The sequence below is a fragment of the Xiphophorus couchianus genome, chromosome 5, assembly GCF_001444195.1.
Source record: "Xiphophorus couchianus chromosome 5, X_couchianus-1.0, whole genome shotgun sequence".
In the NCBI taxonomy this organism is placed as follows: domain Eukaryota; kingdom Metazoa; phylum Chordata; class Actinopteri; order Cyprinodontiformes; family Poeciliidae; genus Xiphophorus; species Xiphophorus couchianus.
In genome coordinates, this window is record NC_040232.1 from 24090885 (window position 1) to 24109799 (window position 18915).

Here is an 18915-nt window from a genome sequence, read left to right on the forward strand (position 1 = left end):
ACGTTAGCCTGACTTCCACAACCTGAGAAAACCAACTTTTACTTTTGTAACTAAACACTTTCAGGATGAAGGGATGAGGAGATGCCTGTGGGGTTGGAAAGAGCATGACGGACATTGAACGGATTGGGTTTATATTATACATATATGATTTCCAATTTTCAGTCATTCCTGCTACTTTCAGTTGTCCCTAACTATCCCTTCATGGTATGATCTCGGCAGGTTCATACGTGACAAACATTTAGCTGTGTTCCTTGTTCAACACACCCGAGTTAAGCAATCAGGTCATTAGTAGGACTCTGGACAACTTGACAGAGGAGAGAATTCATTCTACTGATTCAGGTGTGTTGGACCAGGAACACATCTAATAGTTTCAGAACCTAAATAACATTGGGTTCCCATGAATTTAAACAGTTTTGAAATATCTACAATCAACTGATACCAGCTAACATTTCTACATATGTCATTTTTCTATCATTGAGATAGGATTAGGGATGTATTGATAAATCGTCTGTTGGGCGTGTCGTGGTGGCGTAGGGGATAGCGCGACCCCCTCTCCTTCCCCCTTTTCTGTCAGCCTACTTTCATATAAGGGGCACTAGAGCCCACAGAAAGACCTCCTGGAGGGGTAAAAAAAAATAAAAAAAATTCTAAATAATAAATTGTCCCCGATTTCATAAATTTTCAGAGATCGGCCGATACTTGCATGTGAAGCCGATCATATCCGCCAATCTCATAGCCACCCCACTGTTACCAACTCAGTGACTTTCTTGCTATATTTAGCAACATTTCAAAATCTGAATTTGCAGGTCAGGCTTTTTAAAGCTTGGTAATCAATAAAACTGCAATTGTTGCACCCCTCGATAAAATATCTGTCTACTTCAGGTAAGGGAAGTATTACTGATAATATCACAGAACTTTACATGATATCAATCTGAGCTATACCTTTAAGGTATACGCTGGAGTTTTTGGCTTTATAATTTGAACCTACCCACACTTTCTAAACCCTTCACTGCAGCTGGGTCATGATTTCAGGACATTTGATTGGAGGACTGCTGTTCCCCCTTCCTTCCGCCTCTGATACGGGATGCTGCCATGTTGATGCAGATTATGCCGCAACAGATGAAGTCAATTCCAGAAAGCAACCTTTTTTCACTAAAGTCAAGCATAGCTGTAAGACTTCTCTGCTATCTGACAAAAAAAAAAAGAAGAAAAAAAAAGTGGGGGTTTGGAATTGCATGCAATTTGTGGCGGGCCCAGCACTCCATTGGAGGGAGGCTATTAGAGAAATGCCTCGGCACTGTCTCTTTAAATGCCAATAAATTCCCATCATTACAGAATCTGGCAGTTTTCCTCCCTGTCTGCAGCCCGGGCCTTTATCTCGTTCTGCCTCAGTCTTTGAGCATGTAGATCTGGCCCAGTTAGATTGTCATACTTAACAAACATTAATGATTAATTTCCTCCACTGAGTCAAATGGGGCTAAAGGGATGACTCGATTCATCTTATCGCGCCGCAAATTAGCATTTCCCCATATTCTCCAGCATCAACTGTGCATTAAAAATTCCACATTTACCATTCTGGGCACTGGCAGCTGTGAAAGGCGATCTTTCCTCCTGTGTTGCAGGAGATTCTGATTACTTCTGCGTTACACAAAGACTAATTAATTCTAGGGCTCTCTCCCTGCCCCGCTCCATGCCTCCGACTGAAGCGAGCGAATTTCCTCACAGAGAGGATATTGAGGGGTCAAGGTGGGTTTTTCATCCGCTACGCCAAAAGTCCTGCAGCCCTTGCTTTCACCTGCCACTTCTGCTCTGATAAAATGTTTCCACCCCATTGGAATTCCTGTCGTTTGTAGAGGACGGCGCACGGAGCGCAAGCGTTCACGTTTAGTTGTTATTGATATATCCTGACACACAGGGAGCGACAATAAAAATCATGCAGTCTTAGGGCAAAAATAAATAAATATAATCATGGAATATGACTTCCCAAAAAGGTTTTTTTTTTTTTTTTTACACAGGAAATGAGACACATGAAGTGACATGTAAATTTACTGTCGCAGCCGAGATGGGAAGTCGTTTGTCATCAGACAAGACTTGGACCGCTCAAAGGGAACAGCTTGTGGCAACATCCTGTGCTGAACTCCACATATAGCCAGCAATAAAACAGGGGGTAAACCAGCAAGGTGAAATTTCACAGTTTCAGTAAAAGAAGAAAAGAAGAAGAAGAAAAAAATATGCCACTGAAAAGGAGTCTTTTTCACAATTCCAGAGACTGGCGCTTTCAGCGGGGAATAAATCTTAGCTGTGGAGTTGTTGGTTTGTGTGTGTGTGTGTGTTGATCTGCACGCTTTTTCACAAACAGAAAAAGCTCCCATAAATGTGAAATCGAGGGGAACTTGTTTCAGGTAAGATTCTTGTTTAATCACCTGAGAGAAGAAAGGTTATTTCTTTATATGTTAGTCCATTTGTCTTTGCGACTTTGAGAGGCGGACAGGCTGTCTTTAAAATGCCATGAACGTTAAAACTCGTTTGCTCTCCACGGGGTGCTGATCCATTTTTCCCCAGTTGTTTTGAGCAGAGTGTTTTAAGCACAGCAGACTCCTTTAGAGGCGACAAAGACTTTCACTGCAAAACCTTCTTCTTGAGGTTGGACTTTAATAAACGCGGGTTTGTGTCACAATTAACCCAATTAATTGCCATGGCGTGACAAAAAAGTGCTAACTAACTGAAGTTGATTCAAGCGAATCGAAGGCAGTGAATGTATTTTGAAATATTCTCCAATTTGCATGCTTTAACCTCTCCACAATTGCTATCAAAATTAGGTCCCAAACTTTGGCGAATATGACCGACATAAAGTATTGTATAACTAAATAAAAACAGCTAGCAGTTTTAATATGATTGTAGCTGATATTACAGTTTCAAATCCTTTGGGGAGAGCATTTACTCCCAACTTATGCCTCAGAATCGTTATTTTGATGTAGCATTGAACTTTGACTGGTCACACTCAAATGCATTTTGATTGAAGCCACTAGCAGGTGAACCTCTGTCCTGATCTCGTTTTAGCAGACTCTTTAGCAGAGTCCTTGTCTCTGCTAAAGAAAAGCATTCCCACAGCATGACGCTGCCACTACCGTGTCTCACTGTTGCCAAAAAGCTGGCTGAATATATACACTTTTCACATTTAGATTTGTAAAATTTAACCATGCTTCCTTTTTTTCCCCCCTTCCACTTCCTTCACAATATTATTCCACATTGTGTTGCTCTTTCTCTTATAAAGTACAGATGCAACGATCCACGTTTTTCACTTCCGATACAGACGAAGATATCCGAGGTTCAGCTTCGACCGATACCGATCCGATGCAGGACAACAGTGCCGAATTGACTTAAACTGTTTCTTTAAAAAAAAAAAAGAAAGCCATAAATGTATTGAATTGCAAACTTATTTGATAACTCTGCACCAGTCCAGCACACTGAAATACACCAAGCCTGGTCAAACATGTAAAAAAACAACAGAACTTCAGAAAACTGAGACAAAAACAATAGTTTGACTACCTTATTCAAACATGTAAAAAATAAACTGCAACAAACCTTCTTTGAAATGGTTCAGAAAATTCAATTACGAATTCTAAATATAATGTAAAATAAGTAATAAAGCATGACGTCTCTCAGAGCACAAAGCACAGGATTTAACTGAACACATCTGTCCTTTGGGATCAGGCACAGACACCCTGGATTTCTTTTCAATATCGTTTCCGATACAGATATTAATATCAATCAGTGCATCTCTATTCAAAAGGCAATCAGATACATTGGCGTTTGTGATTGCAACGTGAGAAAATGTGAAAAATTAATGTTGAAAAAGAGCGGATACTTTTGCAAGACACTGTACAGGTGTTAAAAGAGAAAAACAAAGATCTCATATGTAGATGTATTAGAGCCTAAGCAACCTGCGATGAAGTGAAGAGATTCGCAGAAAACCGAGATGCAACTTCTGGAAGTGACTTTGGGAAGGTCTGGAAGAAATGAGCGCTGATATGTCAATAGCCCCAAAAATCCCATGAGAGCACATGGCACAATGAAGGACTCAACCATGAAGAGGCTTCAAGGTTCCCCGGCCTCGGACCAAAAACGGGACGTCAAGGTGCTCCGCACACTTATCTAGGGGAGTCCCCTTTTTCTGCGAGGGTAAGGCAAAATGGCTGAGTCTTTGGTGGCATTCAACTTCCTGACCTTTGCGCCTTTAAGCGGCTTTGCTTCTTCACCGCTCTCTGATCAAAGTTAATAAGTGCTTCATATGTTAATGAAAATTGGTACTCCTCTTTGTGTTCCTACAGCTTTTTAATACCTATTATGGACTGAAACTTTTAATGGAGGTTTTAGGTCCCCCTGACAAGCCCATTTCAGAGAGTGACTACACAGATACAAGGCTAAGCTAAGACCAGAGAGCCGCTGCTCAGTGGAGGAACCTCACACGGGAGACCTTATTCTCGGGGAAGCAGCCGGAGATAAAGGCCATGGGATGAGTGGCTGCCTTAAAACCCACGTTCAAGTCCGCTCAGGGCTAATTACAGCACGCCATCGCATTTGAGAGGGTTTAGTTAATCAAGGGCTCTCTCTCTCGCTCTCTCTCCTTCTTTTTTCCCTTCCTATAGTCGAGGAATAACACACTTAAACCATTTAATGCCTCCAGGATTGCATCCCGTTTAATTCGCAGCAATTTCACATAAGTGGGGTAAATTTAAGCCACTATGACATTAGTTTTATACAGATCTAATTGAGGAAGGGATCATAAGGGAGGGAGGGTGCGGCTACACCTGAAGATAGCACCGAGTTTGGCACGCGGAGAACCGAGCAGTGGATAGTACATCACTTAGGTCTTAGGAGGCAATGGGGGGACTTAGTTACTGTAAGCTTAGATAGGGAAGTAATACAAAAAAATCTGACTGCTAAGGCTTGTGTGTGACAAGAAACAGATTACCAATGCCCACGGAAAGAAGTATTTGACATTTGGGATTGCTGTGTAGTGTTGAGTTTGTTTAAAAAAAAAAAAAAACACGGAAAGAAGATTTGAGTTCTAGTTTCGGGAGGTTTTATCCAAAACAAAGGGAGTATCAAGCGGTTCTTTCAAGGTTCTTTGAAGATTTCCGGAACTTTTCGACTTTTTTTCGTCCCTTCAACCACTGTAGCCGCCATTGTATGCAGCACCCATCTATTTCATGGCTATTGGGTATATTAGAGGCTCAGTGCGTTGTACTTTGAAGTTTAAGGAAGGGTACAATACGAGAAAAACAAAGAAACGGGACGAAACAACCGAGACATCGCCGGTAATTGCAATTTCTAAACAATTGCAACTTTTTCGCCTCCCCCGAGAACAAAAGAAAAACGGTATTGATACGATTACTGGGGCGAAGCCTACCCGAAACATGAAAGATTTGTTTTGTCCCGACTAATGTAATCCCACGAGGCACATCAGTTTAGAAGTGTGGAAGGAATAGCTCTAAACAAAATGTTTCCTTTGAAAAACGAACGAAGGGGCAGACATTCAAAGCGCTGGTTCTTCATTAAAAAGTCAAATTTGAGGGTTTCGTGCGCCAACGAGAGCGGGGGCGGAGGGGGGGCCCACCTGGGGCCAGCGAGCGCCACACAACCCGAGGGTAAGAAGAGGACGGTTCGGCTGGGATACGGGGCGGGGAGCCTGTCATCTTCACACTGTAACCCGAAGCAGACCGCAAATTAGCTCCTGTGATGGCAAGGTGTGACTGAAATGAAACAAACACACAAAGAGGCAATCTAATTGAATTGCAGTTCAAAGAGGACCGGAGCGCGCTTGGCGACGCCGCGGCGCTTTAAAGTGCTGGACCTCGGAGCAGCGGCAGGTGCTGGCGAGCGTGCGCAAGGCCTCTCGTTGGCCCGGGGTATACCACAGCCAAACCTCACAGCGCCATCACTGACAAAACGAATTTTTCCAACAATTTTTTATAAAGGGGCGAGGCCATCTTCCTCTCAGATCAAACCGTCGCTCTCGGAATCAAATATCAGGACTGAAGGAATGACTCAAACGCCTGCAAGCTCCGCCAGGAATATTTGAGTAAGTTTTAAGTTAACTTTTAGGGTTTTGCAGTCAGCGTTATGCTTAATATCCACCCCCTCTCACCTTTGTTGCAGAAGTACTCCATGTCTTCGCAGCTCATGTTCTCGCTCTCAAACTCGGCCGTGAAGTTCTCCTCCACCGAGAACTCGTCTTTGGCCAGGAGCTCGTTCTCCTCCGAGACGCACTCCTCCTCTTCTTCCTCGAGGCCATCTTCCAGAGGACCTAAGGGAACACACACACGCGCACACACACACACATAAGGGGGGAATGTGTTCAGCAGTTTCATCACATCCTTCAGGCTTTCAAGAATAAATAAAGAACTTCTGTTTCTCTGTGTTGCTCTTCTTGCAATCCAACCCATTCACATGCAACTCCTAACTGTCTACGCTCTCCATCTACATTCAGGCGTTTAGTTCAGGTGCAGACAATAAAAATATGTTTTTGGGGTTTTTTTTGCTGCAATATTTCACAAAGTCTTTCCACTGTAGCTGCAGCTGAAGCCCTTTGTGACGGCGTGCTGGTGAGAGAAGCGAGTTGACACGCAGCCAAGGTGAGCCTGGTGTTAATCCTTCTACCTGCAAAACAAAACCTCACTCAGATGGAGAGGGGGGGAAAAAAAGATCCTTTCTAGACTTTTCATACAGGCATCAGCATGGGAGGGGGAAAGAAAATACTTTTATTAATTTGTTAGCCTTATCACAGGGTACAATGTTGATTTTCCATTTACATTCTATGCCTCCGGGTAATACACCAGTGCAATCTTAAAGGAGACACTTTTCCGTGTGATTAATTTTTTCTTTTTCCCCCCCTCTCTCTCTCTCTCTCTGTGCAATATTATTTCTTTAAATCTAAATGATTTCAGAGTTTTGCTCGTAGCTGTACATCTCTTTTTGGTATTTGCATATTACAATTTTTGGCTTCAATCAATTGCTGTTGATGGAATTACTGTACTGCTACCTGAATTGTATTAGTTCTTAGAGGGGGGGGGAAAAAAAAACACACACACAAAAAAACACATCTCACCCAGCTCCTGAATGTTATTAAGATAATGGTGCATCTTGCACACATTTCTGTGTCTTGAAAACATGTCTGCGGTGTGTTTTTCTTTTTTTATATTCCTCTGGGAATTACCATAAAAAAAAGAGAAATGATGAAACACGGTGAGTTTTAGTTTGTTTCTAAAAGAAAGAAAAAAGGGACAAAGGACAGAATTAGCTTTTTATTATATTTATAAAGGAGAAACCGTATCAGAAATGGAGCTTTTAGTGGCAGTGGAGCAGCTTTTATATACCTAAAAAAAAAGTCCTTTTAACACAGTTCCTACACATTTTATAAAAACAAATTCCATACTTTCCCAGACCTCAGTTTCTAGTGTTCTCTTTCCTGCCACAAATTGTAAGATATGAACTTCCTGAGAATCTTTACATTACAGGCAGGTTTCATGTTTGGAACCTGCACCAACTAGAAAGTGACAGACTGAAGGACGCAAGGAAGGAAGCAAGGAAGGAACTGTGAAAAAAGACAACAAATGCAAGAAAGGGAGGAAATAAACAAGGAATGAAAGTAGAACATAAGGAAGGAAGAAATAAATATTGAAGAAAGGAAGTAAGGAAGGAAGGACTATAGGAAAGGCAAATACAAGTAAAGCAAAAGGCAATGAGGAAAGCATGGAAGAACGAAAGGAATGACACGAGGAAGAAAGGAAAGAAAGAAGAAATGAAGGAAGTAAAATTTGAAAGAGTCACAGGGAAGGGGGAAAGGAAGGACACAAAGGACAGAAAAGGGTAAGAAGGAAGATTAAATCAGGAAAGATGCAACAAAGAAGTAAATGTGGAAGTAAATAATGGAAAGAAAATGAAACGATGATGGAAAGAAAGGCAGGGCACTAGGCTGAAATGGAGAGAAAAGGAAGAAAATAAGTAAGCATGGACGTGGAACTGGTATAAACACACAAGGACATAAAGGAGGAAGGAAGGACACAGTGAAGCAAAGAAGGGAGGAAGGAAACAATGGTTTCCATTTCAGACAATGGTTCAAGGGATTTAGTCTAGAAATGACATTTTACTATAATAGACATTCTTTTTCCATACCTAAATTTTAAAAAATCCCAAACCCAATTCCAGAGTTTTCCAGAAAGCTTCTTTTTTTTTCTACAATAGAACCTTGTTAAGTTTCTTGCAAAAAAAAAAGAAGCAACAGTAGAGTCAACCAGTGATGCATTTCATGTCCCACTTGTCACCTGAGTCCTGTGTCTTCATCACTCCAACAGGGCGCACTCATCTCCTCTACAAGCCTTTCGGTGTTTGTTCTTGTTGCAGGAGGGCGGCTGGACCCTTCAGCTTTAATAAAGCAATAATTTCAGCTAAGAAAATCACGGGGCCGGCGGGCCTCTTCCCGTTTCTCTTTCTTCCCTCATAAAAAAAAAGAGTGGGGACCCCCCCTGATGTCCACAAACCGCTTGCTCTTTTCATTAGTCTTATAAATTACTCCTTTGTAGAATCCGGCGTCGGCAGGAGCCCCGGACATGAAAAAGAATTAGCGGCCGGCTCTCTAATAGACGCTGCGGAGGGCCGAGTGGCGCTTTTTTAAATGAGGATACAGTTTTATGATCTTATCTGATGCCTTCTGCTGATTCGCAGAGGAGTGAAGTGAGGCGTGAAGTGACTCAATGAGTCCACCATCGCTGAGGATGATACCAGGAGATAAATATCACGGTATCAAGGCAAGGTGGGGCGGTGTGGGGTGGGGGGGAGCTTGTATGACTGGCGTTAAAAGCTTCTGCCGAGGCAAATGAAGACGGCGTGAGAGAAAGCGAGAGAAGTGTGTGTGTGTGTGGGGTGGGGTGGGGGGGGAAATACATTTCTATACTGCGCGGTCTGTACACATTCCATTACACAGCTGAATGAGAACCGTGTGTACAACTAAATGATTCTTCCTCTGTTGCTCGCAAAAATACAGCAGCGCCGGAAAATAGACCTACAGTGTTGCGAGATAATAAGAGTAAAGGGAGATTACAGATAAACTTCATGGTCAATAAGACACAGAGATTAGGTAGATAAGATGAGATAGAATTGAGGTTTAATAGACTCAGAATAAGGGCATCTCACTTCCCCACTCTAGCAGATAGTAACTAAATGGAGCATTTTCAGACTGATAGAGATACTGGTGGGCCTTCCTGAATATGGAAAGGAATGAAATATTCCAGACATTAAAAAGGGGGGGGGAGGCCCGGCAGGGTGAGGAGGGGCGACTTCTCGAGAGCCACGTAGATTGCGAAAAAGTTTGCCCCCGCATTCTCACATGTTTAGCTTATTATACAGTATTCATTGCATGGAGAGACCTGAAATTATTTCAGAGACAGCAATGATAAGAATAATGACTTTCTAAACGACCAGCACCACACTCCTAACTCATTTTCTGATAGTGGTGTCCCTGCTATATTTAGTTGTGTACTGTTTAAAATCCTGTCACATTCTCCGTGTGACCCGCGCTCGACGGTGCATTTCTATAGGGGGGGCTTGAGGGTTGGTGGGGCTTTGGGGGGGGGAACGATGACGAACTGGGCCAGAGGAATGTTTGCTGCCTCTGCCTCTCTTATCGAGCCTCCTCCGGAGTTCAGATGGCCAGCGACGCCACGGAGAGGACGCCTGCATCTCACTGCACCGCCCAAAACAACAGAGTGAGGGTTTGTGTTGCGGCGGACTTCACGTGTGTCGCTTGTGATGTGAACTGAGACAAGAAATATAAACAACCATTCTTTACTAGGAAACAAAAAAGAAAGTTTAGCTTGTGACAATTGATTCCTTTTGATAGCTTTTCAAATGTTTTATTTTTATATTAGAGTAACTAGATTAAAGGATGGCTAAACTTAAATAACTTGTTTTTTTGTGTTCCATCTGGTCTGCAACATGTTGGGCATTATGGCTAGGCCATAAATCAATTTTATTGATTCATTTTCTAAAATGTTCTATTTGGGAAGATTTCATCTTTAGAAAATCAGGATTTTTTTTTTCACCAGTGTTCCTCCTAGCCCATCCGAGAACTACCAACTTGTTCCTTTATTGTTTTTCAACTTTGAATGCAGGTCAATTCACAGAAGTGATTGAAAGAAAAAAAAGAGAGAGAGATGGTGGGATGAGTGGGTTATTGTTGTTCTGTTTTTCTTTTACTTTTCTTTAAAATAGAATGGACTGTCTAATTACAGATTTTTGTTAATTATGATTGATGTAAAGCACTTTGTACTGCCTTGTTGCTGAAATGTGCTGTATACATAAACTTGACTTGACTTAATGATTGTACGTTCTTAATAAATATATGAAGGCCAGGTGTACTGCAACTTTTATATACGTCTCTGCTTCAACACACCAGAGTCAAACATTGAGGTCATCAGTGGGACTCTGGTGAATTTGACTGTATACTGAGGAGGTAATTCAGAGGTTTTATTCGGGTTGTTGGACCAGGCGCACATAATCTGTGAAGCCTGGATTTGAGGAACCCTGTACTCGACATATAGAAACCATCTCTCAACCAGGGTTCCTGTCCAGGTGAGGGGTGACGGGACAGTAAAACGTCACAACATTTCTTTCTTTTTTAAAATTTGTCTCTCTAAGCACTGTTCTGTTGCTATCACCACAACTTCATCTGGTGAAGGAAATTTAAGCAACTGCTAAGAGCCTGAGACACTGAAGTAAGACAGGAAATACAGGTTATTCCTGGGATTCACATGGGTTATGGACGACATCCAGCCAGTCCCTCTAAAAACAGGATAATTTAATAGTTCAAACATCAGGTTTACCTTAATATGTAATATATACACACAGTGAAGACAATCTTAGCACTACATCAGACGCTAACTTCTACAATCAATATGCCTTATTTCCACTCTTAGAGCTACAGCCAATCAACACCAAGGAAAATAAATGGAGCTCCTGGATTAGCTGCTTTGCTAAATGCCAGCTAATAGTGTGTTAAACATTGTGCTTAGGCATTTCTGTTTACAAAGTTGCATTTTCTTATGTTCTATTGTAAATATAGCTGGCTAAGACTGACAGGCCGAGCAAAGAGACGCTTCATTACAATAGTATTAAAGAATCCCTCCATCATTTTTTTCTAAATAAAAAAAGATACTCGGCTGCTTGGTAAACCAGAGAGACAGCAACAAAGTGCCAGACAAAATGCTAGCAATTTAGTTAATGCTGTGAGAATATTGGTTACTGGCTAACTGTTAGCTTCGAATGGTGCTAAAATCTAGTTTTAAATTTCATTCACTCTGGGTGATTTTATAGGCGTGTGAAACTTTTATTATATTAAGACATTTCAGAAAAAGAGTTTGTTGCTGCAGTATGAAACTTTTATAAAGCATTTTCAAATATATATATACATGTACATTGTTACATTGTTGAAACTGTATATGTCATGACATTATAGTATGGCTCAGTAGAAAAAAAACAAACAAACAAAAAAAAAAATCGAGCTCCTTCTTCCAGTACTCCCAGTGCTAACTAGAAACAACCAATCAGGATCTTAGCGCCGTCAATCACGATACAGCTTCACCCCTTCAGAAGATCCCGATGGGGATGCAAAGGCTAGTTAGCAAGGCCACCAGCAGATACATGGTTTTTGTGGAACAGTAACTTGTTTCTCAATCATTGGCACATTTAGCAGCGCATGCACAAGGATGACTAAGCGCTAAAACCCTGCTCTTGGCTCTGATTGGTTGTTTTTGACTGGGAGCAGTGAATTTCTTTAGACTGCAATAGCAGCACAGGGAAAAAGTTGAGGAGCTCAATGTTTTCACAGATTATCCATCTCATATTACTGTCATGACATGGTGACAGTTTGAACAAATATGTGAAAAAAAAAAAAAAAATTCTAAAAGTTACATACTGCAGCTCTAAGGGCTTTTTGGCATTGTGAGCCATCTTAGAACGAGACATGATGAAAGTAGCACTCTATTGGAAAATAAAGAACAAAAAAGTGGAAATGGCAAAATTACAACTAAAATCTCATCTAATCGTTCTCATTTTGGGTATAGATGTTATACCACTATTGTTCAGGTATCCCAGCAACCCTTCTTCCATCAGCCACCGGGAGAAATCACTCAAACACTCCTGCAGCAGGAGCAGCCTGTGCTAATAGAGACGTTGCTAGCCCAATGCTGGCTTGATCACAGAGGCTCTTTTGTTCGTGGCATGGCCTCTGTGTGATAGGGATCGGCCATGCGGAGTGGAGCTCCAGAGAGGGATATGGTGATGCCCCCGCTGGGTCTATAAAATGGGGTGATACTCTGAGACCATATGATGGACAGAGGATTAATGAGTCACCAAGGAAGAGGAGCAGAGAGGAAGAGGAGCACGGACACAGGTGGAGGAATAAGCATATCTGTAAGGTAAACACTCCACACTTTAGTCTGTGACTTAGTGGATAAAAACAGATGATGGGGAAAAAAAATGTGTCAACCTTTCATCCACAGCCCTTTCTCTTTCTCACACACACACACACACACACACACACACACACACACACAACACGCACAAAAAGGAAGAGCTCTAAAGAAATATGTAGATGTGCAAAACTGTAGATGTGGCTGCTAATTTCATGGGATGCTTTTTCCAACCGTCCGCAATGTGGGGAGAGCTTGTGGCCGGGCTGTGATAGCGATACCGCGCATTATCAGCAGGCTCCACAGTGTGATGTGGGGATCACAAACCCAGCCTCCTCTATAGCTCCATAATTAGAGGTGAGGTAATTGAATCTGACAGAACAAAGCAGCAGATCTCTATAAGCATGAAAATCTTATTTTTTATTTTTTGCACCCACCTATATAGTTTTGTTTTGGGATTTTTTTCCCATCCAAAAATGAAAATCCATTGAAATTGTGTCCAAGCTGGTCCTTAGGGATAAAACATGAGCACCTGAGACTAAACGCCAATGGATAATGCAGAACCTGAAAATCCAGCAAAGGGCCACACAGCAGCTCAACCTCTCTGCCAACTCTGGCCTGTTTCCATGCCAACGCTGACGCCGGCCACTTCCTCACTTCCGGGTGAAACTTTAGCAAAGGAGGAAAGCAAGATTTCGACTTGAGGGATGAGTTAAATAAATATAAAAAAAGAGACTCTCTCTTCAACTCTAATGACCTTTGGGAAGCAGAGGGCTCCCTTGGTCTTAGAGGCGACTTGCAGGGTTCACGCTTCTAATTTAATCCTTGATCGCCGTAATGAAAGAGATACCATTTATGCAACTTTTAATAGCCTAAATATGCTACAGGAAGCCTCAAAGGAATATTCCATTTCAAACATTTTCCTTACCAAAACGAGTCCTCCAAGTTCCACAGTCTGTGATCAAGCTAAATGTGGAGCAAATGGCGTAACACAAGTCAAAAGTAAATTAACCACTTGTATATTGTCTGTGAATGGTTGCTTTTGTGTGTGTAAATGTGTGTGCGTGTTCTGGGAGGAGCGTGGAGCAGCTTCAGTGGAGACTGATGCGTTCTGCGAGCTGCCGTCTGTTGAGCAAGAATAAGCAATGGTATTGTTTAACTTGATTTTCCGGTTGCTAAGCAATGTAATTCTCGTGATTAGAAATGGCTGCCTTCCTAAATTCGGGCACTTACAATCAGCAGTCAACAAACTGCTTGAAAACTCAGTGGCGACACTCATCTGGAAAGTGTGGCAAAAAGAGAGAGAGAGAAAAAGGCAGGAGGCGGGAGACATTATAAATATATTCCTACTCATTAAATACACACTGTTCTGAGGGGCTGCAGATGACACGGCATCGAAACGTAACGTGATGAAATCATTCATTTAGGAGTTTCCATGTGCAACAGGACTGAAACACACCCATTGGCTTCTCATGAAAGCTTGGTTTGTTCAACCCACGTTCAGAAAAAAAATAAAAAAATAAAAATGTACTTCTTCTTGACATAAATTTATTCCGCTCACATTTCACAAACGGAGCTTAACAGAGTTCTGGTCGAGTGTATTATTCCAATCAGACGCCGCGTTGGATCCCGGCGTGTTTCCCAGAGTTGCTAAGTTTCTGTGTTGTCGCGCCCAGTTGTCGCTTCTGTCTGGGCCGCTGAAGGAGAATACCACGCTCTCACTTCTTTATCCAATGAATTTGAATTGGAATAGCATGAAAACATGCTGGCATTTGACTACGCCATTAAAATGCTGGAGGCACCTCTGAGCGTGCCCGAGGGCTTCAGCAGATGCCAGCCACTTTCTCTGTGGAGTTAGCCGGGTCCTTGCTTCACTCTGCTGACTTTCCCTCTCCCCGCCCGGAGTTTGCAGGAGGAGACTCGCACCGCCGAGTGGAGGACTGATATGACGACGGGTCCAACGAAGTCGCTCGATGTGGTCCAACTAATAAGGGCTTCACTGACACCTCTGTTGTACCAGACAGTCAGTTTCTACACTGTAGAAACTGAATTTTGGATAGAACTACTGTTTTTCTCCTTTAAATAATCAATATTTTAGTATACTACTTTATAAATTCAAAAGCTGCTAAATTTTACTAAAATAAAATCCTTTGTTTGGGTAGCATACAGTGATACATGATATAATGGTATTGGGGGACACATAATTTCTTTTTAACATATCGGTCCAATGAATAAACCTGAGTCGATATGAACTGCCATCTGTTGCCTTCTGTGTTTTGGTCGCTTTTTTTATTCTAAAGGTGTCGAAATGGTAGTAATATATAGATAATATCGGTAAAATATTGGTTATCGGCCATAGCGATATGTGCCAATATTGATATCTGCACATATCAGTGAATCCCTAGCAGCATAATCACCTAGATACTGTATTTCATTCATTGTTTATCATTTCAGGGCTTATGCAGGTGTTTACAAAATTCAAAAAGACTTTTCAAAAACCTTTCAAGACCATTATGATATAAAAGACAAAATGTACATCTGTGTAAATTAGAAAATATCAACTAAGTTCTCTAGTAGCTTACGAATAAGATATTAAACACGTTAAATATGTTTTTCAGCTCTTGTATGTGATTTCAGTTCTTTTATACCTATATATAGTACAGACCAAAAGTTTGGACACACCTTCTAATTCAATGGGTTTTCTTTATTTTCATGACTATTTATAAGGCAATAAATCCCACTTATTAACCTGACAGGGCAGGTTGACCTATGAAGTGAAAACCATTTCAGGTGACGACCTCTTGAAGCTCATCAAGAAAATGCAGAGTGTGTGCAAAGCAGTAATCACAGCAAAAGGTTGCTACTTTGAAGAAACTAGAATATAAGGGCTATTTTCAGTTGTTTTACACTTTTTTGTTTAGTGCATATTTCCACATGTGTTATTCATAGTTTTGATGCCTTCAGTGTGAATCTACAATGTCAATAGTCATGAAAATAAAGGAAACTATGAAGGTGTGTCCAAACTTTTGGTCTGTACTGTACATGTTACCTTAACTATCACTGATTATTATCAACAAATTTTAGCCGCATACTGACATTCCAACATTTCAATCTAAACCGTGTTAAATTTTTAATGGTAAAAATATGGTAGCCAAAAACAATGTTTTGATTTGGACAGTTTTTGGTAAGACCTTTTTTTTGCCAGTATTTGAAGAAATCCAAGTCTGTCTTGGATCTCCCTTCTGACCAGGATGTTCAGAACAAAACACCAACTTTTTAAGACCCCATACATGTCAGAAACAGAAGTGTGTAGAGTGTGCATTTAAACCTAGCTGAAGTTACTTCTTGCCTGAGGTTGTGTAATTGTTTGTCATCAGAAAAATCCAGCAATGTTACAAAACCTCAATTGATAGAGTCCTAACATTATAATGCTGCCAATAGTTCTATTAGAAAAAATAAATCTTTGAACCTGTGACTGAGAAAATGTCTTTTAGTTTTAGCTAGCTTAGCAACGGTGCTAATGTTAACATCAAACCTGCTAGCAAGCTGAGCTTCCCAACTCTGAGGCAGTTGTTGCCACCGAATAGCACATATTAGCTGTGGCTATCAGGAGAATGGTTTATATGCCAACTTGTTAAAACTGATTTTTAAAAAGATATACAGTAACTATTTCAGTTTTGTTTTTAGTCACAAGCACGAACCAGTAGCTTTTCTAACATGAAAGGGCAAATCAGCTGAAAAAAGTAATTGTCAGAATGATTTAAGAATTCACCTCATTTAACTGAGCAAGTGGATTTTAATAAACTAATGTACCTAAGCATCTTAAAAATACTGATTAATATCACCCCAAGTTAGATATACAAACAGTCAGACTGTTTGTATATCTAATTCAGTGTAATTCACTGTTCAATTTGGTATGTAACCGAATTTGAAAGTGTCTATGTAATCAGATTCAATTGGACTGCTCAGTCTCTATACTTCAGGATATTACTTAGATTGTTCTGGTCTTGCAAGGAGGCTACATATTAGACTTGTAAACCTGCGCTACGTCACTAAATTAACAGTTTGTTTTATCTGTATAGGTACAATAATGGTCTTAAAATGCAGTCGAATCAAACAAAGTCTTGTTCCTCGCCGCTTCTCGTCAAACCGAGTGATTTACGAGTCGGCCGGTTACTTATAAGGAAATGTGAGTTAACCATGTGACGGTGACAGCTGAAACAAAGCAGGTAAAATATGTGTGCTCTTAATTACTGGTTTATAAGCGAGCTTTTCACGACAACGTTCACTTTTAATGAAGCCATTGAGTGAGGCTCCTCCAGGGAGCTATCATGGTTAAGTGGGGGCATCCATCTTCAGCCACTGGCTCGTTTGCAGATGAGTGGAGGCTCTGTCTGCAGCACGCTCACCTCATATTGGCTCACTTTATCTCCACTAAGTAAAGTCTGTTTGGAAGGTGCTAACTGGCCAGGAAGGACTTTTCTCCCACAGCTCTGATGAGGCTGAGGGGACTTTTCATTCTGTTGAGCCACAAGGCGATCGTACTGTGACTTAAACACTTATTAGGACGCAGCTGTTTAACCTAAAAAGGGAGAACCCCCCCCCCCAAAAAACGTGGAGAATTTATCACTGCAAGCCTGCAGGGGTGGGGGGCTCAAATAGCAATATCAGAAAAAACAGTGCCTCTGCAACAATTAGCTTTTAGTCCAGAATCAATTCAAAGAAATTAAAGAGCTTTTTTATGAACAAGGAAGCTGATTACTGTATCAGAAAATGTCGATAAAACAGCATTTCTCCATCAAGGAATTTCTATGAAACGGATATATCTAAGATGTCAATTTCATCCCAGTATTATAAAGGATACGCGGGTGGGGGCTGGGGGTGGGGGTCTTTTTGCAATAAATTCTTCATTAATTCAATTCTAATTTGCCTCTGGTTCCTATTTCTGCTATTGATAGTTCTACTTCTTAATACCCCCGGATAAGAGGGAGAAAATCGCTGCAATAACTCAGTGGAGAGACTGCGAGCGGCAGATAGGATCTAAATATTACCAATGCCAAAAGAAGTGTGAAGTCTGATGAACATTTCAAAAGAACAATTCTTTATGGATCAGCTAAATCTTTTTTTTTTTTTTCCCCACTTTTTAATTAAAAGTAAAGAAAATAGAAGTTAATTATCCTGTAAAGATTAGCTGCTGGGCATCTTTCTGTAAATTAGTTCTAATTAAAAGGAAATTGTCAAATGACATTCAAAGCACTGTCCTTTAAAACACAGACCGAGAAGGATCTTTCTCTCTCTCTCTCTCTCTCTCTCTCTCCCTCTTCCCTCCGTCCCCTGCCTTCTTCGTGATTCTTGACGTGGCCATGTGAAATCCTCACGCCGGACCATTAGGATTCTGCCAGCGCTTCAGAGAAAACTGGGCCCCCTAACACACACATGGACACACACAGGCTGGTCCCTGGATAGCGAGGCCTCAAATACATGTTGAAATGCTGCTGCATCAATGGACAGCTCGTGGCTGCCGGAGATAAATACTCCCCTGCTGACAAATGATTGTTGCGATTAGCATGAAATCCCACCTATTGCTGCACTGTACATGGAAGCTCGGCGGCTGCGTCAGTGTGCCTGATGAAACGACGAATGAAGGATGATGAAGTTTTGAAGGTTTTCCTACATCGGCTGGCGAGCTGGGCCTTATTTCTCATCTCTGTAAACTTTTGCTTCTACAGGTGACAAAAGTAGTTGACACGCAGCGATTCCCGTCTTTACCGGCTCGTGCCGATTTTAAATCTTCGACGTCTCGCCTCCCAATTCCGATGTTGGAAAACTCCCATTTACCCTTTCAAGAGCTATGAAAACTGTTTGGATTTTATTTGGTGATTAAATCTCATCCTGGAATGAGACGGAAAATGAAGGAATTCCGAGATGACCCCCCATGGACAGCATTTGTACCAAACCTGATTCTAAACTTGATCAAAGTGCAATGAACATGCCGTTTGGTGGAGCATTTATGGCAAGAAATAAATGGGATCATTCTGTTTTTATGTATTTTATGAACAAGAAAAAGGAAATTATTTCCTTTTATTTGACTATTTTGCCTAATTTATACTTTTGCTAGCTCTCTAACCAACCTTCTCCGATATGAAGTGGACCCGTCTGCCATGGGGCATACATCAAACTTGAATCAGTCCGCCAGGAAAATATGTCATACTTCCTTTGACACCTCATGCTTTAAAGTAACTGCAACATGCTCAAAGTCTGGAGTGACAAATAATCGTTATGCAACAACAACAATCAATAGAACAGGTTGCTCAGTTATTTTGGTTTGACCAGGGGTTCATCAGAGCCAAATAAATAGAACGGTGAAGCAAAACAAAATCTTTGGGAAATAATATACAATATAGCTAAATGATATGTTAGAGCTGATATTTTGTGGTATTATCTC

General features: G+C 41.2%; 1 protein-coding gene across 4 annotated transcripts in view; it reads right to left on the reverse strand.

The window, feature by feature from the left end:
* The window catches only part of zfpm2a (zinc finger protein, FOG family member 2a), a 168443-nt gene that overhangs the window by 117467 nt on the left and 32061 nt on the right, over positions 1-18915 (reverse strand). For all 4 annotated transcript variants that reach the window (XM_028017834.1, XM_028017832.1, XM_028017831.1 and 1 more), the window contains exon 2: positions 6152-6310. In XM_028017834.1, coding sequence (XP_027873635.1) covers positions 6152-6188 — 37 coding nt within the window. In that variant the 5' untranslated portion in view covers positions 6189-6310. The remainder of the gene's footprint in view (positions 1-6151; positions 6311-18915) is intronic.